Source organism: Lepisosteus platostomus, chromosome 24 (assembly GCF_059453375.1).
Source record: "Lepisosteus platostomus isolate fLepPlt1 chromosome 24, fLepPlt1.hap1, whole genome shotgun sequence".
In the NCBI taxonomy this organism is placed as follows: Eukaryota; Metazoa; Chordata; class Actinopteri; order Semionotiformes; family Lepisosteidae; genus Lepisosteus; species Lepisosteus platostomus.
Window position 1 is genome coordinate 13,754,716 of NC_142634.1, and position 22,817 is coordinate 13,777,532.

Consider the following 22,817-nt stretch of genomic DNA (forward strand, 5'->3'; position numbering starts at 1 on the left):
AAAAAAGCAGTTGAGCTCCATGTTACCTTTGTCCTTGTGTTTGTCCACGCTAGTGATTGGCTTTAGAAACGTAGGCTTGTCATGTATTTGTGATGTTTTTGCACTGAGCTTCTGGTGAAGGAAAATGTCATGTACTAAAATTCTTACAGACGGAGGCCTTTGCGTTTTCCAGCAGAGTGCCACACACCTTTGTGCAGTACAGCAAACATGTGGTACACTTCAGCTGCGTATTCCCTTGTAAACCAAACACTTCTCTTTCTTGCAGTTTTCCAAAACAATTCAAAAACACATGTAGCGAAGTGACACAAAATGAGTAGGGCTGTATTACAGTTCTATTACTATCACCTGGCACTCACATTGCCAAGAACAGTACGTCCACTTCAGGATAAAGAGTTTCACAGCTTCACATGGAGCAAAGTACAAACACAGATACCAGGAGGACACAATACTGCAAACCACTGTAACATACAGCATTACAATAACCAGAGGCTGATAATGAGATCAGCTGTAACAAGATGTAACACGGACAAAAGGGCCAAGTTACATAAAAGGATCATGTGCCTACAAATACAGTAACTATAAAAGTAGCAACAAAGTGCAAGCATTGTAGCTCTGTGCAGGTGACTCATAAAAGGGTTTGTTCAAACCAGCAAGCCCCGCTCACTCGCACAAATCCCCCCAAAACACTACTACTGAAATATGAATTCAGATTCTTGTTTTATTTTATTGCTTCGTTTAGTTTTTGAAAATTGAACAGCTGATTTTTCAACAGTATTCAAACATGCATTAAACAAGACATACCTGAAAAGTAGACACATGGTTCATTTTCTTCACCCTTTCAATAAATCTTTTTTTTTTTTCAAGAACAGCCAGTGGGGTGTTTTGCTCGAGCAGTGTTGACTGGATTATGCTTCTCCCTTGGTGAGTCAATTGTTGGATAACACCAGGTTCACTGTCCTCACAGCAGTCCAGTCATGTTACCGGCTGGTGTGAGATTATTGGCTTACGGAGTAATTAATTCTCTATTTTTCAGTAACAAAGCTCAGATTGTTCCACATGCCAACAGCTGTTCCTTTTAACGCAGCAATGAAAGTGCGATACGTTGCCCGTCTTTTTGACAAGCGTGTTCCTCCTTTAATTGATAATAGGAACTTAACTGACACCTTCACCTGTCGCAACTTGCACTGTACAATAAATACGAAGTAAAATAATTATGTGCAAAAGTGCACAGTATAAAGCTGAGAATTCAGCATTACACGAAATAATAATTTAAAGTACAGCCAACATGAACCGTCATGAGTCATGGGATGTAAATATACAGGCTGAACAACGCGTGGATGTAAAGAAAGAGCAGAATAGGACGAACTGTGTTACGTTTAATCAGCAATGCAACATCTCACAAAGAAACATTTGCATGTGTCACCAATAACCCGTGCGATGTGTCGAACCTAAGAAAGGTTTTCTATCGCATTTGTAAAGTCCTAAATACAGCATGCATGAAGTAGGCTATACTGTACAATACGATTCCGTTATTCTTTCAGCTCTATATCGCCATAACGAAGTCGACTGTAAGCAATAAAACCTCGTGTCACGTATGTGTGTATTGCTTGTAGAATAGAAGTATAGATTTAAAAAAAAAATAAACGTCACCGGCCAATGCAAGGCGTCACAATCAAAACTTCACAATCGTGGAATTTCTCAACGTTCTGCGGCTTCGAAAGTGTTTCCAGGAGACAGTTGGGCTCAAGTGACATTGACCATCTCCGAAGCAAATTAGAGGTCTTTTAATTTTTTAGCTATTTTCTATTATAATTTAATTTAAAGTAAACACTGTATTTTGAGTTCGCTGCAAACCGTAACTTTGATGTCTACAAAATTGCTAAGGTACGATTATTATAATTTCCCCAAAATAGTCTTTATAAAAAAAATAATGTTATATTTTTTGACGTGTTTGACATGAAATACAATATGTTGAAGTGTAATATTAAGTTTAAACTGTCGCATATAATATTTATTTAAATTAAACATCTAGTGTAGAGCACAATTAAAAATCTAAATTATTATTTTTCATATTAGCGAAGGGATCAGCATGACTTATCGAAGTAGTCAGCTTTGTCACTATAGTTACAAATGTATGGCATCATGTCTGTGGGTGTGCTGTCATCCTTCTGAGAGTGGAGTTTGGGTGGCTGAAAATTGTACACATCATGGTGGATGGTTTTTAAAGCAATGTCAACAAGGTGATATAAGATTTGTATAACATAAAGTGGTTATGTTGGACAGATATTTACATCGTCCTTAACCTAAGACTCCAATTTTTAATAAAAGACTAATTTCTAAAAAAAGGGATGCTTGGACTCTTCTGAGCAGCTCTGAGCAGTGTAATTCACATATACTGTACTATCAGCATGTACTGTATGTGTGTAGGTTTGTCTGTGATTAATCTATATCAAAATAAATGTAGAGTTGTTTTTTTATCCATTTAGAATTACCACTGTTTAATTATAGACCTCACCAGTTTGGACCTGCAGCCCCATAGTGGGAGTGTGTGTAAATACAAACAGGCCCCTCTGATTCCCAGCACCCCTTGAGGAGCCCGACGCACCGATTGCTAAACAAATTAATATAATAATAATAATTGCTTACACTTCTATAGCGCTTTTCTGGACACTCCACTCAAAGTGCTTTTCAGGTAAAGGGGACTCCCCTCCACCACCACCAATATGCAGCCCCACCTGGATAATGCGACGGTAGCCATAGTGCGCCAGAACGCTGGGGTAACACCCCTACTCTTTTCGAGAAGATTTGTAAGGATCTCGGTTTTACGTCTCATCTGAAGGACGGCGCCTTTTTATGGTATAGTGTCCCCATCACTATACTGGGGCAATAGGACCCACATAAACCCCCTGCTGGCCCTACTAACACCTCTTCCAGCAGCAGCCTTAGCTTTTCCAGGAGTCCAGTATGTGAGTTGCAGGGTGATATGGCTGCTGGCCATATAGTGAATATACAGTAATGCCTAACCAGGGAGATTAAAGGCCAGTGTGCATAGGCAACAGACTTAATGTGTTTAAATACCTGAATATATTTTAAATGTTTTTCTTTATGGGTTTTAGCTTTGTTGCATGAAAGATGCCACTAGTTCTGGATAAAGAGGCACAAGCCGGCATGGAGGCAGAGCTGAGCAGGCTGAGGCACCAGCATCATGTCCTGAAGATGGAGAGCAAGACCTACAGCGACCAGGCCCAGCACCGGATCCACAAGCAGCAGTGAGTGCATGCTCTCCTGGGCTGTGTGTGTCTGAGCGAGGAAAAATCGGAAAAAAAAGTTGTAAATCTTTCTCAAGGTCCACAAGCCATAGTCTTGTTCAAAGTAAATTAACTATACCATTGGTCTGTTAAACTCTCTGGGCCTTGAAGGTACAAAGTCACAAGACATTTTAAAGAACTAATAATTCTCAACCTCCTAGTTTAAACAATGGAGAATAAAATGCAGTTTGCTCCAGTGGTCCAATCATGTATTCAGTTCAGTTACATGAAAGGTCAGAGGAATGGGTTTTTATGGACTAGACTGGTAAGATGACAAAACTGAAACGGTACATGAACGTTCACTCACACTGTGCTCTGTTATTGTTACTGGCTGATGCTGATGTTCAAGTGAAGTAATTGTGCCAACAGAGAAGAGATCAACCGCATGCTAAAAGAACAGGAGGAGATGGAGACGAACATAAATCTGATGACATCCAATCAGAGGACACTGAGTGACCACTGTCACCTACTGGAGCTGAAGTGTCTGCTGGAGAAGCAGGACCACTACAACACGCTCATCCAGAAGCAGAAAGACCACATTACCAAGCTGGAAGTGCAGGTAGGTACAGTATTTTCACAACACCAGTGATCACTGCATTCCACCGCATGACTTGTTGTGTTGAATTCATTTAACAGAGAAAAATTTTCACACTCTGCTGAGCATATTGTAGGGAGTAATATGTTTGTATTATATGTATTTTAACATGATTTTGCATAGACTGAGCACTAAATTTCTGATTCTGCCAGAATCTATTTGGGAATCAGAGATGAATTTCCCCAAACAACACAACATTGCACTATTCCTGCAAAAAGTATTGTAAACCACTTGCCAAAACTATTATGTTTGCACCAAATTCCTGCAGAATTCCTCCCAAGTATTTTGTAGGAATAACTTATTTTTAATCTCAAATGCAATACAAAATGCTTCAGCAATTTTGGGGCTAAGACAGGATTGAGTTTAAGGTTCAGACACTTTGACCAGGAATATTTAGGTGATCCATGAGTCTGAGAGGAGTAGAGCTGGAGAAAATAGTAAGAATTCCAACAGGAAAGAAGCTGTCATTGGGATTCTTCCTGTGATAAAAGTAGGAAAATATCCTTGTCCTGCCAGACAGCAAAACGGAACTGCATTTGTACTATTGTGTGCCTCGTTTCGGAAAGGAAATGACATGCAGCAGTGTGCGTCGCGTTCTTCCCCGTCGTTCAGCCCTGCTGTTTCTCGCATTGTTCGCAGATTAAAGAGGTGGAGGCGAAGCTCCTGGAGAAGAAGAAAAGAATGAGAGGAAGGAACTGCACACAGCACAGGCCTGCTCAGCAGCAGAAGCAGATCCGAATTCTGGAGAGCCGTGTTAGCCAGGTTAGGCCCATTCCGAGTCTTGTGTCCTCCGGCAGTTGGGGTCTAATTTAAGGAAAATAAAAGATCTGAGTGCCTCGCCGTGAGTGTATGTTGGGTCCCTCCATTCCCGACGTCAAGCCTGGGACATGTCACTGGGTGACTGGGACTCCACATGTGGTGGTGCAGAGTGGTGTTCCCAGGTGTCTGTAGGATTACAGTGACATCAGAGAGAGACATGGATTGTCCTCCAATTGTCTCTCACTCTCCTGTATGGCACTATGGAGCCGGCAGCATGGTAAAAAAATGACAATAGCTGAGATTTAAACAATTGCCATGTACATATAATAAAAAAGAATTAATACTTCCATATTTGTAGTAAAATAATAACTTATCTTTAGGCAATTGGCCATATTTGATCTGTCCATTCATCCATTTTCTAACTGCTCATGCAATTCATGGTTGCAGGGGAGCCAGATTTTGGCAAGCAATGGGAGCAAGGCGGGGTATACAGGGCAGACCAACAAAAACACAGACACACACTCACACCAGGACCAGTTTTCCCAGAAATCAATTGACCTTCCAGTATGTCTTTGAAGTGTATGAAGAAGCCAGAGCTCCCAGAGGAAACACATGTGAACACAGGGAGACATACAGACTTCACACACATACACAATGCTAACCACTGTGCCACGATCCTGTCATTACTGGCCATCATGCTGCTCTACTATATATAGTACAGCAAATACATAGCAGTCAATCTCATCATAGAAAAGGCACGTTTGAAAGGTACTTTGAAATGCAAAGACATTTCTAACATGACTGTAGCTACAGCCTTGATCTACAGCCTTATCCAGCAAAGACAATATCAGCTCTTTTTGTAGTGAGCTTGAAGTCAGTGGAACCGAAATAGGTTTAGGATCTCTTTTTCTCAGTCTAATGACTATTATTTAACATCTCTTCTCTTTGGAGTGTGTGACGTTAAGCTGCGTTGAGTCATTCCTGATTCGTACTGTGAGTAGCACTGTCACCCTGAAACATTGTGTTTCTGTGTGCTAGCTGTGATCTGGATTGCTGAGTCCAGCTCTCCCTGTGTTGCTTGCAGGCCACCATGCAGTTTGACAAGCTGCTGTCCAGGAACCAGGCACTGCGAGTGGATATTGACCACCTCCGGTGGCAAAGGGACACTTTTGGTCAGCTGTACCAAAAGATGAGCAAGGACGTGCTGCTCCAGCACAGCGTCATGCAGGAGCTGGTGGAAAAGTCAACCCAGGCCTATGACCAAAGGTGAAGTTTTAACGCGATGTCCACCATACTCCAGTGTTATTGTGTCAGTGTCAGCGTTATTTGCAAGAGCACCAGGGTTTGCCAATCTTGTCTGCTGACCACTGTTGCCATTTGTCTCAATGAAAGTTTGCAGGCCCTGTTTCTAACAGCTCTTGTCAGATAAATCATAAAACCCCATACCGAAATCCATAAACAACACATTGTCAATACAGGAGATGATACAGTTACGCATAGTCCTGTCCTTGCCGAAACGTCTGACACTGAAAGACAGTCCAATGGCTCCATCTACTGGATGAAGCAGAACATGACTGAAGTTGCAGTTGTAGTTCAGATCAATGCCAAGATCCCACAGCTCCTCCAGGCTGAGATCAAGGGACAACGGCTCCACTCTCCTTCTGTCGTACTCATTAGGCAATTTGTGAAGCAGTACAGCTTGTCTCAAGGGAATTGAAGGAGGGTTATAATTATGTGTTTAATCACCAGCTGGGGCAATTATTGCATTGGTCTGTTTGGCTGATATCGGTAGCAGCGGTCAGTCAGTAACAGGGTTAGAATTATTTAGAGCCAATGGGTAAGCCTTGCAAAATAAGACATCCACCATATATTACAAATTCTGAAAACATTTAATTTAATTAGTAAGTTCAGTTTATTCTTGTAGAGGCTCAGGTGCTTGGTCCTGCAAAATTTACAGCTACTGTTCAACCAGCAACTGATTAAGTCCTAAAAAAACAGCCTTTTGTTCAAATAAGGATCTGTGTCCCTAAGAATTTTTTCACTGCTGATCTTTGGTGTGGACTGGCAACCTTAGTGAGTAAAACGGTGTCAGCGGTCATGTGAGAAGGCGTCCGTATGTCTGTCTGTCAGGTCCGAGGCCCTGGCCCGTATGCAGGCGGTGAAGGACCGCAGTCAGAAGGACCTGGTGCTGTACAACACCGAGCTGAAGGAGATGATGAGGGTCATCGACCACGAGGACAAGCTGAGGAGCTTTATGATGCTGAAGTCCCAGGAGCGCTCCGCCGCTGCGGAGGACGAGCCCACCTCTGGCAAAAAGAAGAAAAGTAACTTTTTATTTCCGGTCCCCTTGGGGTTTGTCCCCTGTATGTCTCAGGGTGGCCCCGTGCCAGCACCGACGGGCTGGCTTAAAGTTTCCGGGGCGTGAAAGTTTGGGTTCTCAAATGTGGAGAAGGGGGACACGTGTGCTGTTCACATGTATCCATCTTGTATGGGCAGCGGCTCCCCTCGCTGGCTTTCCCTGGGGTAGCCCACATTGTCCCGCGTTCCCATGAGTCTTTGCGGAGGAGAGGCGAGTGGCCCTGGTTGCTAGGAGACCGCACTGTGACTGCGGGAGGAACTGGGTCAGTTTACGATACGTTGTTCCGCAAGGTGGAGGGCAGGGTCGACTCAAATCTGCCGGAAGTCTTCCGACACTGTAAAGGGAAAATTAGCCGGGGAGGAGCAAAGTTTTATGCCATGAAAAGGCATGTGTATGTGGCCCAGCCCTCTGATTCAGATGTGTCTGAATCTCCACCTCGGCCCATATGGAAATCCACCCCAGCATCTCCTTGTCTGTCCGCGCCATCTGTTTGACTCATTTCATTGCAAAACATCGATTCAAAACCAACTTTAATTTCATCCTGAATAAAAAAACCCCCAGAGGGAGGATTCAGATGCGAAGAGAATTGCCCTGATAGACTCAGGACTGGCCTCCCTCCCTGTGAAAACAGGGGTGAGCGAGGTGACATTAACCCTGGTTCCATGACGTAGTGCAGTGAAAGTCTTCTCCCCAAGTAATAAAGAAGAAAGAGGCCTACAGCTAGTGTTAAAGGCTAAATTGACGAAAACCACCGCAGTGTCTGGGGCTTCACCGTCCCCCTGACGGTAGCTGTGCCTGTAAAATTAGGTACCCCTGCAGCGACTAGTGTGCTGGTGCCTCACTCTGCTCCATGCACTGCAGATGCTGAGCAGGCCCTGCAGGAGAGGACGGGTGCAGAAAGCCTGGAGACCTACCAGGCCGTTCACAGGCGGATGGTGGAGCTGGCAGGAGAGGACAACCTTAAGGAGATAGGGAGGAAGTTTGTGGAGAACGAGGAAAAGAACTTTGCGTATTTCAACTACATCAACGAGCTCAATAATGAGGCGGAGATGCTGGAGCTGAAGATTAACAGGATGAAGGTGAGTATGCTCTTGCAAACACAAAGGCTGTCCTTCCAGAACAGTGGACAGTCCTTTTTTTAAAAAAAAGCAGCAAACATTTGAATGAAGACATGGATAGTGATATAGTTGACAGCAACAAGTGCAATTTATTTCATTACTTTTGTGTGATTATAAAATTGATTTACTTTACCCCAGTTACAAGGAATTCAAAATATGGAATGCAGTGACTTTGTTACAAGAAAGTACCCTTTAAAAAAGTCTCAACTGATTGTGAATTCTATCATTTAAAATTAGACGTTTTCATATCCTACTTTGCTCATATCCCCATGACATGTATTTTCCAAGCCTCTTGTGATTTGTTTTGGCAAAAAATGCGCGGATGTTAGAACAAATATTTGAAAAGAAACATGTACTTTGTATGCTGAAATTTATGCAAGCTACCAAATGCCTTTTCTGGGGCCAGGATGGTAAAGAGAATTCAAGACAAGCAGTAGTAAAATGTAGCACATCGGCTGGACTAAATATAGAGCTCCTATAAAAAAGGAGCCTGGGACAGAGATTCTGAGAACGTTCTGTCATCTGAGGCCAACCTTGAGGACTGCTGATAGAAGGGAGGGTGGCCAGTGCCCGCAGCCCTTCGAATAGTGTGCAATCAGATAGGAAGAAATCGGTTGCAGCAGGAATATGGCATACAAGAACAGAATGTGCACTAAGACCATATTTCAAGTATTTCTGGTAAAATTTGCATGTCGCAGATACTGTATCTGTAGTCAATCTGGGTCATAATGGTGTCCATCAGCTGCCTGGTTTAGCCCTGCTCACAGACATCCCCTCTTCTTGGTCCATGCGTAAGGCGAAGGGTCAGGACCACTAATAATGCCATCTGCCTCTTGTCCAGCTGCGGCCCATGCCTTTAGTCACTTTCAATAAACATTCATTCCTGCGGCAGGACCAGTTCACTGAGGGTTCTACGGAATTTGCTGTCATTTTGTTTGCCAACTTTCTCCAGAATGAGATTCTCCAGTTCCAGTTGGAGGACAGACACCATGAGGAACAGAGGAACGCTTCATTAAAGGAGCTAGAGGTAATGGAAACAGAGCTTTGGCACTCAAGCCACACTACAGCACAGCAGCGTGGTCTTCTACTGATGGACTGTATTTGAAGTCATCACAGCATTCATTTCAGATCAGAAACAGTACCTGGTTTACCAGGTTTCACCATTGGCTCTGCAATCTTGCAGAACAGGCACATATCTTTAGGGGGCTGCTGCTGCAAGACATCCACACTCACAGAAAGAAACAAAAAGATCTAAGCTCTAAGGAATCCCATCAATCCCATCAATCAGGGACAGTCACACTATTCATCAAGCAGTAACGTGTTATCGCACTGTAAGTGCAAGACAGGTCCTGGGAGGACTGAGTGTTTGTTCCTACAAATATAAAGGATAGAAAAAATTAGAAAACTTACTGTCATGATATTGTAGTATTACTTCATCAGTTTCACTGTATATTGTGTAAATAGGAAGGGGGAATTCTACTCTCTCTTCACAACACAGGAGAAGCAATCTCAGGACCTCTCACACTCTGTACCGGGGAATCTATTACAACATGAAAAATTAAACAGCACAGTAAGAAAACAAACTAAATAAAATTCTTTCTTATGAGGTAAAAGGGTATTTGAATGATTCTGTCGATCGCTGACCTGACGACCGTTGTGTATGACGATTGATGTAGTGGGTAGAGAGCAGGTGGGAATTGCAGCAGTCACTTGTGACCTTGCGAAATCTGCCCACTGTGATTGGTGGAATATTTTCATAGATCAGAAAATAAGATGGGCCTGACGGGCAGTCCAATTAATCATGAAGTTGTGTGCTCTGTGGTGTCGGGCTCCGCAACCTTTTCTTCTCACTCCATAAAAAATAGAGCTCAGTGACAGACCATATTAAAGATGTTTAATTACTGCACAGAAATATTGCAATCTTTTTGACCGGATCTCCAAATGTTGAATTAGTAGTATTAAATTTATCGATTTCATTTTTCAACAGTCGTAGGCTACCGCACCAGATAAGGGTTACTGTTGGTTTTGCATGTACAGAATGAGTGGATAGTGCCCTTAAGTTGCCCATGTGGGAGCCCATTTTTTACATGGTTAGGAGGCTGTATGCTGGCACACCAGTGTATCTCATGCCTGTATTGCCCACTGTGTGCCAGTATAGGCTCCATAGGTACATTATTGCCGGGACTTTACACTTCATGCAGAGTTTTAAAGACTCTAGATCCTTTAGGTTGTGTTACGATGATTTTGAGGAGCAAGAGTCTGCATGTTTACAGAACTGGAAGGGATTGAATACAGGCTGACTCTCTCAGTGCTGATCATCTGTCTACTTTTCCATTTCAGGTGAAGCTGGAGACAACCAGAAGCCAAGCAGATGCCCTGGAGTCTCGATATAAGTTGACTTGCAAATCCCTGGACCAGCTGAAGACTGGCATTGCAGATCTTTTCACCAAGATGAACTGCGACCCCTTGCCCATCTTGGAGAAACTGGGCGGTAGTGAGGGAATCAGTTATTCCAACGTCACCCAGTATATTGGTAGGCTTCCTGTGCAGAGAGCCAGACATGTACTGTTCTTGTTGTGCAACAGGCTGAGCGAAGGGAATGTCATTTCTCCCCAAGTCAACACCGGTATTTATAGAAGAGTAACAGGACAAACACTACCATTCAGCTGTCAGTTCATAGTTTCTTTGCAGGGTCTGCTGTAATGTACAGTATGAACCATATCAACAATAGCTGCAAAGGGATCTTACGGTACACTGGGCCTTACTGATGAACTTATTCATGTTTTTATATCGCTGATTTGTAGAACAAGCAATGACCTTCAGCTTTCAGCAAGTGTCACACCTAGGAGAGGGATTGAAACCGCCAGACAAATTAAGGAAAAAATCACCTTACCATCTTAAAGAAATCTTACAAAATACTTGTATAGCAGATTTTTGCCATTTCCTTTACCTTGAAGTGTAATGCATTGCTGTTGATTGGCAGGCATACTGGATACTCAGATACAATACATCTGAAGGTATGTTGTCAGTTTGTTGCTGTTGATTGACAGGTATCCTGGAGCAAAAGGTCAATGAAATGCTGATGGTCTTATCGTACCTGAACCTGAAGGATGCAGAGGAGCAGGACTTGCCTGCCACCAACCCCCTTCTGGCCAGTTCTGCCCTGATACCCACCGTGATGCCTGTGAAAACGGAGGTGCCACCTGATTTTGAGGAGAGCGAGGCCGAACAGCAGCAGACGGCAGGTACTGACTGGACACCAGCCTCCGAAACAGCAAGACGAGTCATGTCGTGACAGTGAATACTATGTCTTACCAGGCCTGTTTACAGTTTGTTTCATTTTGTATTTGTAAGTTTTGTTCAGATGTTTTCTTTCCATTGAATGGAATAATTCATCCCCAGCTCCTGATCTGTTCTGCCAAGCTTGCGGGTGTCTGAAGGGGGGAAGCCCTAATATGTGAGGAAAGTTTTGATTTTGTCTGAGAACAATACGCATGCTGTATGCAAGTGGAAATGCATTTGAAGACAAATCTTCACAAACTGTCAATGTGGATAACCCAGATGCAGTGTCATCTCATATGACACAGGTGTGAAGTCCTAGCCCTCAGCCAGATGTGCACTGCAGATGTGGCTCATCAGTTAGTGGTGGGAGGTGAAGATCTCAGCTATCCCACTGTTCTTTGCCCTTCATACCTATAGGCTGATCTGTCACTCTTTTCAGATGACGGCAAGCCTCTGGATATTAGGAGCCTGCGAGAGAAGGTGCTTCCCAAGGTGAAGGCCTCAGAGGAGCTGGCGAAACGCTGCGAGCTGTCCAAGGCCGATTGCAGGACCCACCGGGAAAAGAAGAAGCTGTCCACTGTGGTCAAAACCACCTGAGAGGTGAAGCCAGAGCCCAGAAATCCCCCCAACACCTCCAGCTGTTCAATAAAAGAAAGACAAGCTCTAGTCATAGTGGGTTGTCTGTTGCTTGACTGTCACTAGATGCAGCTGAGAATCTGTGTGTACAGGCCATCTAGTTATAACTGTGCTTCAGACTGAATTTTATTTTGAAAGGAAGTTCGTTTCACTTTTATCATTTGCAAACCCTTGTCACAGAGATATATTTCCAAACGGAAGAAAAGCAAATACTCCTGGCAGCAAGTCGAACAGTGAAAAAAAGTAGCTAGACAAAAATATGCATTCTGAAAAATACGCTTAGCAAGTTAAACACGTCTTGATTGTCCCTGTAATTTATTGTCAGTACACATTCATGTTTTTAAAATACATTTCGTACAGGGAAAGGTCTCCTTTCTGTTCCATGCGAAAGTGACTACTGCACTGTTTTATCTATGGGGTTAATAATATGCATCATGCGATCTCACATACTGAAATGTGTTGCATTTAAATGAAGAAAAAGGCATCCCTTGACTGCCCTTGACTGTAAAGCACATCAGATAAGCGTGTGTTGGCTGCTCTTTCTTTTTTCTTAAAGGGCAAACAATTAGAGTGCACGACCGAACACTGAAGAACACAATCAGCTGGCTTACTAACCTTCCAGGACTGGGGAGAATCAGTGCCGTGAGCCTTGAAACCCATAAATGAGATGATTAACAATTCCTCGTAGATTCTCATAAACAGAAGTGTATTCTTGCAGTGCAGATTTGCCGACATACAAATTGACAGCTGGGTCCCGCTGACATGAACGCACACTGTATAATTAGTGAGGGATGAATCAGGAAGCCCCTTGCATTCTCCTCACTGTGCAACAGTTCGCTGGGCTCTCAGCACTTCAATCATCCAGTCCATGCAGCACGGGGAGCTCGTGTCAGGGGCTGCTGTGCGGTACATGCTAATCAGGACTTGTACCTAAAGAATCCCCGAAGGCTGCTGCCGCCTTATGTGAGTCAGTAGGCTTTTTAATTGGCGGAGTCAAAAAAAGTAAAGGTTTCATTTTCCCAGTGGGTCGAAGCTAAAGGAAGCAGGCAATGTGTTGACCAGAGCATTAGTACAGCCCAGTACTGTATGAGTTAACAAGCTTCAGTTCTTAGGGATTATTCTGGTTTCTACATATTTCTAAGTACATTGAGAGCACAAGAGCTGCTCTAGCGTACTGCTGGTATCCTTTTGCACATGATTGCATCGTTGTAAACTTCTTCTATGTGGAGTGGCACAGCTTGAGCTGAGAGGGGCAGTCAAGTGAAAGAGAAATCTGATTGCCTGATTTTGCACTTGGTGAACTGAGCTTTTCCTCATTTTGAAGTTGGAGAACTCAGCAGTTAATTTCTGGGCAAAATCAAGGGTTGCCTGGAACTAGAGTCAATAGGCACAGGTCAGGATTTGAGCCGCAGCTCAGTTAAAAATATAACATCACGAAACGAAAAAGTTTGCAACTTTGTACAAAACAATCTGAAACCCCCAGGAGGATCTTATTAAACCTTTCAATTTTGTCACAGACAACATATTACATTTCTAACATGCTACTGTAATGTTTGTGTTAACTACGAATTTTGTAACTCCTTAAACATGTCAATAAAACAACCCAGAGTAACCTTTTTTAATAACAAACACAATAAACAAACACCTTAAGCTATGCAAAGTGGCTACATGTCTGAGTGTCTAACATACTCAAACATCTAGGAGTGTGAATACCTTAATAAAATTGTTTTGTTGGAAATATTTTGAGTTAATTGAGAAAGGACTTTTTCATACCAGCATACCAGAATGAGCCTGTGGGGCGGTTACCAGAACAGTAAAAAAAAGTCAGCAGCAAGACCTCTCAAGAACAGTGCTGAGATCATTTATTGTACAAGTTTATAGGTGAATTGTCGGCCACGGGTGATATTTTTATTGAAAATAAAAGGCAGCAAAACAAGAAATAAAAATGATGAACACGTATAAGGTCTGAAATGTAAACACAGTGTGGGGAGGAGATGAAGGGTCACTTCCTGCACTATTCTGTCTATTTTGTGCTGCGCTGCTTGTGGCAGGACATACTGTACCACTGAGCTGACTAAACAGGGTTCGGCCATCTAAGCAAGACAAAGTGGGATGTGGTGAGAGAGGGGGCAGATCATGTGTTAGGGGGGGGACTTAACCGATATAACCATAACTACTCCTGATCCTTGTCCTCGCCGTGTGTGATGATGTAAACCAAGTTCTTGTAGTCGAGATTTCCGGACACATCTGGGGGGAAGGCAGTGAACATCTGTTCCATCTAGAAGTGGGAGCAGAGGGAGAGAGCAGAACTGGTAAAAAGACTTTGGAAAACCAGCACCTCCCTACCTAATAATGAAAGACAAATAGTGCCTTCACATTTCAGCTAAAGCTTCACCACTACTCTTGAGAATGTGTTTTACACACACCTTTTTAATGCAACAAGAAAGAGGATACAATACTTCTGTTTGGTTTTGTGAAGAAATGCTCATGAAAAAGTTATTCAAGTCACTGGAACTCCTCAGCTCCAGTTTGGTCTTGTCTTCAAAGGACAGCAGTAAATCCCTGTACCTGAAACACCTAAGCATTATAATCATGATTCCAGTTTCTGGATTACTGCCCAGGTGTTTTACTTCTTGTATGAATGTGGGAGCTGTGATTTCTGACAGACACTTTTGCTACTGTCCATGACTAAGAGACTGAGGTTTGGTAGAGAGCAGATGTTCTTGAAAACCTACCTCTTCGGGGGAGAATCTGTCAGCTTGAGTCGTCAACATTTCTGTAACGCTGAAAACAGAGAGCAGTATATTGTGATTCAATGTGAATGAAGAGCCCATTCAAAATAGTGCAATGGAGAGTGGTACTTACTAATCCTTCTTCAGAATTCCTTTGCCTTCCGGGTCAAACACTTTGAATGCATTCAGAATGGTCTCCTCAGGGTCAGCACCTACAAGGCCGACATTGACTCATCTGGCTTGTCATTTTGAACCACGTTTGTACATGTATCATATGACTGCACTGATGTTTTGTTTGTATGTGTAACATCTGGGAGAAGGATGATAAGCAAAACTCCAGAAGTCCATTTCGGCGATAACAATCAATTCTGTCAGCTCTCAGGCGTGAAGTTAAATGTTTCAGGAGGTTCCACTTTTTTTTTTCATTTCCATGCACTTGTGTAAAGTTTATTCGCATCTTCGTTGATGCATGTATCTGGTTTTAATTCTTATTTTTGTGTCATACATTCTACGGTGAGCTTTTCAGCACTGGATGTTAAAGTATTTTAAAGCTGGAGGCGTTTTCCTGCAATGTCTCTATTCCGGTGCAGAACAACACAGCAAAAGAACTCTATTAAATGTAATTAGACACTCTGAGTGGTGTCTGTGATGAATGAAAGTCGTTTTGGTCAGATTTCCCGGGCTTTTTCTTTCCACCATGACCAAATTGGCCGATCTGTGTGTGTGTGTGCGCCACTCCCTCCTTACCTTTTAGCTTTTCGCCGAACATGGTTAAGAAGACAGTGAAGTTGATTGGGCCGGGGGCCTCTTTCAGCATCTCGTCAATCTCCTCTTGTTTCACGTTCAACCGCCCTAAAGTAGGGACAGAAAGCACAGTTGAGCCCCGTCAGGCTCAGGCGGGGCGGGGCGGGACGGGCGATCGCACAAGGGCGGCAGTCAGACCCACCCAGAGCTGCGAAGGTGTCTCTCAGGTCGTTCTTGTCGATGAACCCGTCTCGGTTCTGATCCATGATGGTGAAAGCCTACCGGGGGGCACAGCTAGTCAGTGACAGCACGTTTCTGGCATGAGGAGGCAGTAACTAAACTTGCTTGAGAATTTCCACAAACTGTCCAACAGCCCTCTGTGTGGACATCACTGTCTCTGTAGGTCGAGGGGGGACTGAGGAAAGCCAGTTTAACTCTTTCTTTTTGTTAATATTTAGTGTTCTTTTAAATCTCCCACCGACAAACAGCCATACCGGAGATGTTATGGTAAACTCAGGAATTATAGCCTGTTTTACCCTCTGTGTAACCCTAACTCCTGTTTAGCAGTGCACTGTTCTGTCTTTAATGATGTATGCACAATAGTTATTTTCCTTATGGGTCAACTGTGGCTGCCTGATATTAGAGGGACTATTTGAACTTTATGGCTCTTTAATTATATTGCAGAACAGATTTTAAGGTGTTTAGCTCTCATGCAAACACATTTTCCCCACATTTTCTTACCCACAAATAACATCCAGCTAAAAAGCAGATCTATATATAGATATAATAGAATACATATTTCACTCTTCTCCTCTCCAGCGCTTTCCTTCCCAGGATTCCACCTTTTAAATCCTAAAACCTGAAAATGTTTCACGTAGAAGCTATTTGAGAAGCTTTTGAAAAGTTCCTACAGGCAATGTATGTCCCATTGAGAAGTATTGCTGAAAGGTGAAAGAGCTGCATCCTTGATTATTTAATGATTAATTATTGACTAATTAATTATTGGCTGATTATTGATAGCCAATAAATAGTTAACCGAGGCGATTGCCGGATGTATTAAGCAGAACAACTTGGGAAACCAAGAAGTCTGTAAATATCCCTTGAGCTGGAGCTTTATGGACGGGCAGACACTCACTTCCTTGAATTCCTGGATCTGGGCCTGTTCAAACATGGAGAATACATTGGAGTTTGCTCCCTCTGCCCTCTTCTTGGCCTTTTTGGGTGACTGTGGGGGGCAGCAAAGACCAGCGAGTTATTCCACAGTGTGAATTATCAAGACTCCCTTTCTCAATGTGCTCAGAGTAGCTCTGAGAACCTGGAGCTCAGTGGTAAAGCACCACAACTGTATTAGCCCCATCAAGCCTCTGCTTTCTTAGCCATACAATTGTAGTTGTTACCATGCATAAGCTTTAAATGCTCCTGAATGTATGAGTTCTTTTTCTCCATATTATAGATATCTTCAATCTTGTTTTAATAGTCCATTGTAGGGTTTATTTAAAAAATATTGTATTATATATAGGGTTCCATCATATAAACTTTACTTGGAACTCCCTGATTTGTGGAGAAAAATCTGACTGATATTTTAATTGCATAAAGATAAAGCATAGCACGCAATAGAAGACTTTTTGAGAGATAAAATAACTTTCTTCTTAATCAGAAATGTTTATCATTCACATTTTGAGTGGATAGGTTTTACCAATGCTGTCGCACAACAAGATAAAAATAGATCTGAGTTGTGCGTGTCTCGACAGTGTTGAAGACCGGTATTATGAGCCTTTTGTTAAGAAAAAGTGCATTTCGTCCCCCAAATGAAATTTGTCAACAGAGTTTCTCCTGTTCAAATGACATGCTCTAAATTCAGCCGCTTTGGGACAACTGTGTGCGGATTAGCAACCAACAAATGTGCATGACAGCCCAGGGCCATGACACAGGAGCATACTTTCCAATACCTCTGTACATAAACAGGGTCGCTGGGTTTATTTGGTTAAGAGACCTTTTATTAGAATTAAATTTAGTTTTTTCACCATTTCAGTAAAGCATTTTTAAATCACGGTTCATTTACTAAAAAAAATGGATTTTCTCCGTTCTGGCTAGTTAGCCTAAAAGATTGAATTTGAGTAAGGGACACTGTTTCCAATTAGCTCGTTTCCGATCAAAATCAGACAAACGAATCTTAGGACAATCAATAACTGTCCCTTATTTACACAAATGTCTTTACAATCTCCCTATAAATCAACAAGGGAGAAGTTTGTTCAACAATCTAAGCTGTCATCCTTTATATAAACAGGAATATTAAAAAAAATGCCAAATTTAGGAATGAACAATTATTTATGGTCAAAAGCAAGTAAGCAAAACTGTATATCGTGCAAACCATGAAAATGCTCTATTTTCTTTGCACGACATATGGTCTTATTATATTCAATGTGTTCTTAGACGATTGACGATTTTCTTTTCTATATCCAGCCATTGCACTGAGGCGCTTTCTAGGCGTTCTGTCTGCCTGCAGTTTTTCAGATACTGTTATTAACACTGTGGCTGTAGTTCCCAAAACAGATGACTCAAAACACAGGCAAAGTGTGATTTTAAAGGTGAACATCAGACTTAGAAGATCCATCCATCCATTTACTAACCTCTTTACCCATTATAGGGGAGTGCTGGAGCTGCAGCCTGTCCCGGCAAGTAATGGGCACAAGGTGGGATACACCCTGGACAGGATGCCAGTCCACCACACACCAGAGCCAGTTTTCCCAGAATCCAGTTCACCTACCTGGAGGTCTTTGGACTGTGGGAGGACTCCCACACCAACACGGGGAGAACATGCAAACTCCTCACAGACAGCACCCCAGGTCCAGAATTGAACCCAGGGCCCCAGCTGTACTAACCACTACGCCACCACTCTCCCCAGCCTGAGGAAATGACTTGCCAAAATCTGCGGATTAGGAGAAAGAGATAACATTCCCGACGTCCTGTGCGCCTCTATACTGCGCTACGTGCATCCATCTCCGCGTAAACAAGCCGCGCGCAACACGGTGGCTGAAGGGACAACTGGGGTGACGTGATCCCCAGTGGAAGCATCCAGCAATGCTAGCAGTTCCCGATTCGCCTTGCAGGATCAGAGCTCTTTACGTGTGGGTGCAAACTTGCCACTCATCGTCAATGCAGAGTTCTTGCGCAGTGCACTCACCATGGCTGAAGCTGGAGATGGGCAGGACTAAAGAGAGGCTCCCAGCTGCTGCTTAACAATCAGGCCTCCGGGTGGGGCAGAATTATATACCCCCGCGCCACCCCTGCACCCCACGTTATAAATAAACGTTGCCTTGTTTAGGCAGTGACAGGTAAAAGCTATGTCCCACCCCTCACCCCGCTGCATTGTCCCAGGGCCTGGAATAACAGTGGTTTCGAATAACAGCAGTGTGCTCTGACGATGTCTGCTGGCACAGCGAGGGCCTGGAGGTTAAGGAAATGGCACGCTCTCCCCGAGATGGATGTGCATCTCTTCCCTTCCCTGGTCAGAAACCTGCTCCACACGCACAAGGCTGACTGACAGCTGCCCCGGCAGACCTCCCAAAAGCAGCAGAGGAATTCAAAGCTCCCACTCTTGTGTCTTATAAAGATATACACCAGCACTGAGCGCAATAGTCTGGGTTGATGTGAATATGCTATCTCTGCAAGGAAGAAATGCTGAAGCAGAATGGAAGATATTACAGGACTTTCTCATTGTTTATATTCAAATTACCTTCAAAATCCCCTGCTTAAGTTTCTGTGGCACAAACTAGACACCACGATTAGGTCCAGGAAAGACTGAGCACTTAAATGGATGGACTGTAGTGTATTTAAATGTGAAACTGTGCCTGTGCCACTATTCATACTTATAATAAATCATTGTTAGATTTCTAATCACCGATGCAATATGGCAAATAAGTTAGTGCTTGTAAGTTATGGTTTATACCTACAGCTGGTACAGGTTTCCATTGAAAAATGCGATTGAAAGATAGTAGGAAGCAGAAGTCAAGGTGTTCCTTTCCAACTGTCTCCAGACATGAATTGTCAAAACAACCGGCCTTGCGCCCAGAAACCTCTAACACAACCTGCTGCAGATGTTACCCCCCTGCCCGGCAGCTTGTGCCCTCTTGAGATTTTGCCTGGCTTTGAAACACAAGACCCCCGAAGGCCTATTTCTGATACTCTGACACTCTACAGAAATGGCCAGAACAAAAGACCGTTTAATAATAGAAGCTTCCATCACTGCCACTCGCCCTGTGCCCCAAGAGGAGACTTCAGTTATTTGGCTGGCTCTCATGCAGAATCCTTCCCCAAGGCTCTTGTCAGTGGAACCGAGCTGTGGCACTGGCTGGGCGGCTGTTCTCTGGGGCAGGGTCGCGGGATTGTAGCTGGGGGTTTGGTGGAGATGGGGAGGCTGGTCGTTCTGTTGTCTTCACCGAAACATGAGGAGCTTGTCCTAGCGCCCCCTCTGAGCCCATCCTCCATCAGCAAAGACACCCCCCAACCCCCAGGCTTCTGATGTACACCCCCTACTTCAAAGCCAAAGGTTCCTAATGACCAGGAATTGCTTCCTTGTCATTACAAGTGTATTGTAGCTGGGTGGCCGTCCCTGTCTGAACAGTGGGCATCCTCACAACAGCTGAATCCTAGCTTCCTTGTTCTCAAATTGGTCGGCCTGACAATTACAGCCATTTGACGTCTCCCTAACATTTCCATCAGCAAACCTCTGCTCTGGAGAGGCGCTGAGCTGTGCTGGGAGAAAAGGCTACTCCCTGTAACAGTGGTTAAACTGAGAAAGGGTCAGGTGGGGCCCAACTCAGAGAACAGATATAAGTACAATGTACTGCAGTACAGAGCATGCATAAACGTAGCTTTTCACAGGATAGTTTCACATCGTTATTACAAATTGTGACAATGGTAAGTGTTCTTATAATCTAGTCAAGATAATTATGGTGAAAACAAAATAGAGCTTTATAAAAACTCAGCAAAAGCAACACGTGGAGCAGAAATATTATTACTTGGAAATGGAATGATAATGAAGGAACTAAAATGGATTTTATCATTCCATAGATCTTTAGTAAATTGTTCATAACTGTACCAGTTCTATTTTCCTTTTTCATCGTCTGCATCTGGTTGTAGACGCAGATGGAGAAATATTTTTATCTACATCTATGTCATGTCTGACGAGGCTGTTTTTCTTTTACAAAGGATCACAAGTTATATTTTAACATGTTGGATTGCCAAGGAAAGGCGCTGGCAATCCTGCTGAGGGGATTTTTCTGCGTGAAACAGGAGAATGTGTCACAGGCCGCCGAGCCGAGGGCTGTGAGCTCGCAGTGGCGGCAGGGAACAGCCAGGAGAGCAGACCCCGAGGCGGGTTTCCAGCACGCCGAGCCAGTAAACTGATCAAAATAATGTTGCTAAAAAAAATCCACATGGCATTCCCTCTCTTGTTGATTGCTACGATCTCTCGTCTTATGCTGTGGGTGGCAGCGAGAGATGTATGGTTTTCATGCTGTACTGATAAGCTGCCCTCTTTTTTGGCCCGCGCCTCAAAGCAAATGGAGAAAGAGCACACAGCACACATTTAGAAAAGACGTCCGATCCCCCTTTCTTCCTGACTGCTCTACAGTACGTCAACGGTTCAGCTATTAACTTTTAATGTGTCTTAATCCTGGGTCGAGGGCGCGGTGGTATGGATTAAAGAGATCTGCTCTTTCCCTGCGTGTGTGACAATGCCCTTCAGCTCGCCTTTGTCGTTTCAGCTGTCTTGACTCTTTGGGTTATTCTGAGTCTAAGACACAAATGGCAGCTGTTGCTTTGCATGCCTGCGCGTCAGTGTGAGAAAGGTATTGTTACAGCTTAGCATGAGTATCAGACAGAGAGGTCTCACAGCTATATATAAAACGGAAACAAACTTATAAACCTAAATTGCCTTATTTCAGTGTAGCCCGTTGCCTTCAGTTAGTTGAAAGATGTATAACAGAAGTCGCAGGAGATGTATCAGTACGGAATAGTTTTTTTTTTGGGGGGGGTGAATCTGATGCTTATGTAGTACATCTTCCAAAGTCTAGTTTTTACCTGGTCAGCCAGGTGAGACAGTCAAAAAAGAGTTCTGTTAATATGGAAAATATTTTTTTTCTTTCGCACAGTCATTTGGCAAATTGTCTTGCCTGTATTTGGAATTGAGAAGAGCAGAGCCGTTGTCCTCGCACTTGAGCGAAAGGCTCTGAAAGTCCTGCAGTGTGTTGCGAATGCAGGTTAAAAGCAGCCTTACGGCCTGTTGTGGACGTCTTTCATCATTTCCCCTTCCCACGGCACTTTGCAAAGAGTAACGCTGTACAGGCAAAATAAAATACTGGTAAACAACAATCATGACTGTATCACCGTTCAAACAAAAACCCCACAACGAACAAATGACTGGGAGCTGACAAACAACATCACATGAACTTCCAGTGAGCAACTCAAAGTTGCAAACTTCCAGCCGAGGTTATGGGATGAGAAGAAAGGCACAGCTCAAAGTCAAGGAATAGGCCCGGATTATTGGGATGCAGTGGTATTCAGGCCCACGTAGGTGCTGGGGGACATGGATATCTTCATTAAATACATTGTAGCATCCTGCACATGTACATGGCCCCACTAACAGTATATGTCTTCCCCTTGTCAGTCCTTAAACCATGGAATCTGTATTCTGAAATGTGTGACTGTCTTCTGAACTTCCTCAGATCTGAGTGGGAGTTTTAATTCAGTGAAAGAAAAGGCTTAGAAATCAGAAATATGAATTGAGTTCAATATGCTTCTGCACAGTCCCAGCCCTTGGACTCTTTTGCTGCCTGTGATGCAGAGAGAAGCCTGCTGTCTCATTTTCTCTCCAGCTCCACAGCTGGCAGTGCCCTGGCTGTGGCCAACAAGCTCTTATTCCAACAGGAGATTTAGACGTTATCTGCTGAAATGCTGCAACACTGTGCCAAGTACATTACTGTATGCCGCAACGTAACTTTTTCCTAATTAGTTTATGGGCAGGGAGATACAGTGAATTATGAAGGGATTATCATGACCTTGGGCCACAAAATTAAAGCTATCAGGGGAGGTGAGTAATAAACCTCTCATGTGAAAAATTGCTAGAACAGCCACCATGTGGGCTATATAATAAAACTGATACATTCCGTGATAAACTACATAATGCCATAATTAACCCTGCACAAATCTGTATTATATACGCTGGTACTAAATTATTATAGTTTATTATTGCAATTACCACAGGACCAAGTGTGATCGTAG

General features: G+C 43.4%; 2 protein-coding genes across 5 annotated transcripts; one reads left to right on the top strand and one right to left on the bottom strand.

The window, feature by feature from the left end:
- The first annotated feature begins 628 nt into the window (after positions 1–628).
- Positions 629–12,093, top strand: LOC148641737 (coiled-coil domain-containing protein 63-like). Of its 4 annotated transcripts, none has more exons than XM_088618724.1 (11): positions 629–921; positions 3,117–3,269; positions 3,678–3,867; positions 4,543–4,665; positions 5,747–5,928; positions 6,793–6,986; positions 7,883–8,100; positions 9,092–9,166; positions 10,480–10,672; positions 11,190–11,384; positions 11,861–12,093. In XM_088618724.1, the coding sequence occupies exons 2-11, from the start codon at positions 3,133–3,135 to the stop codon at positions 12,016–12,018; spliced, it is 1,665 nt and encodes a 554-aa protein (XP_088474850.1). In that variant the 5' UTR covers positions 629–921; positions 3,117–3,132; the 3' UTR covers positions 12,019–12,093. The 4 variants fall into 4 exon arrangements, with proteins under 4 accessions (XP_088474850.1, XP_088474851.1, XP_088474849.1 ...); XM_088618725.1 differs by lacking the exon at positions 629–921 and adding an exon at positions 1,687–1,779; XM_088618723.1 differs by lacking the exon at positions 629–921 and adding an exon at positions 1,761–1,884.
- Positions 12,094–13,902: 1,809 nt separating this feature from the next.
- On the bottom strand, positions 13,903–18,833 carry LOC148641738 (myosin regulatory light chain 2, ventricular/cardiac muscle isoform). The gene is made up of 7 exons (XM_088618747.1): positions 18,718–18,833; positions 16,669–16,758; positions 15,736–15,811; positions 15,537–15,641; positions 14,923–15,001; positions 14,793–14,841; positions 13,903–14,335 (listed from the first exon to the last, which is right to left on the bottom strand). The coding sequence occupies exons 1-7, from the start codon at positions 18,718–18,720 to the stop codon at positions 14,231–14,233; spliced, it is 507 nt and encodes a 168-aa protein (XP_088474873.1). The 5' UTR covers positions 18,721–18,833; the 3' UTR covers positions 13,903–14,230.
- Between the last annotated feature and the right edge of the window lie 3,984 nt (positions 18,834–22,817).

Coding starts and splice junctions, on each gene's coding strand:
- LOC148641737 (XM_088618724.1), top strand. CDS start 3,133: ATGCCACTAGTTCTGGATAAAGAGGCACAAGCCGGCATGGAGGCAGAG. Junction 4,666..5,746: donor TGGAGAGCCGTGTTAGCCAG/GTTAGGCCCATT, acceptor TGTTGCTTGCAG/GCCACCATGCAGTTTGACAA. Junction 11,385..11,860: donor CGAACAGCAGCAGACGGCAG/GTACTGACTGGA, acceptor CACTCTTTTCAG/ATGACGGCAAGCCTCTGGAT.
- LOC148641738 (XM_088618747.1), bottom strand. Junction 15,812..16,668: donor AGATCCAGGAATTCAAGGAA/GTGAGTGTCTGC, acceptor GCCCCCCGGTAG/GCTTTCACCATCATGGATCA. Junction 15,002..15,536: donor GTTCGGCGAAAAGCTAAAAG/GTAAGGAGGGAG, acceptor TCGGCCTTGTAG/GTGCTGACCCTGAGGAGACC.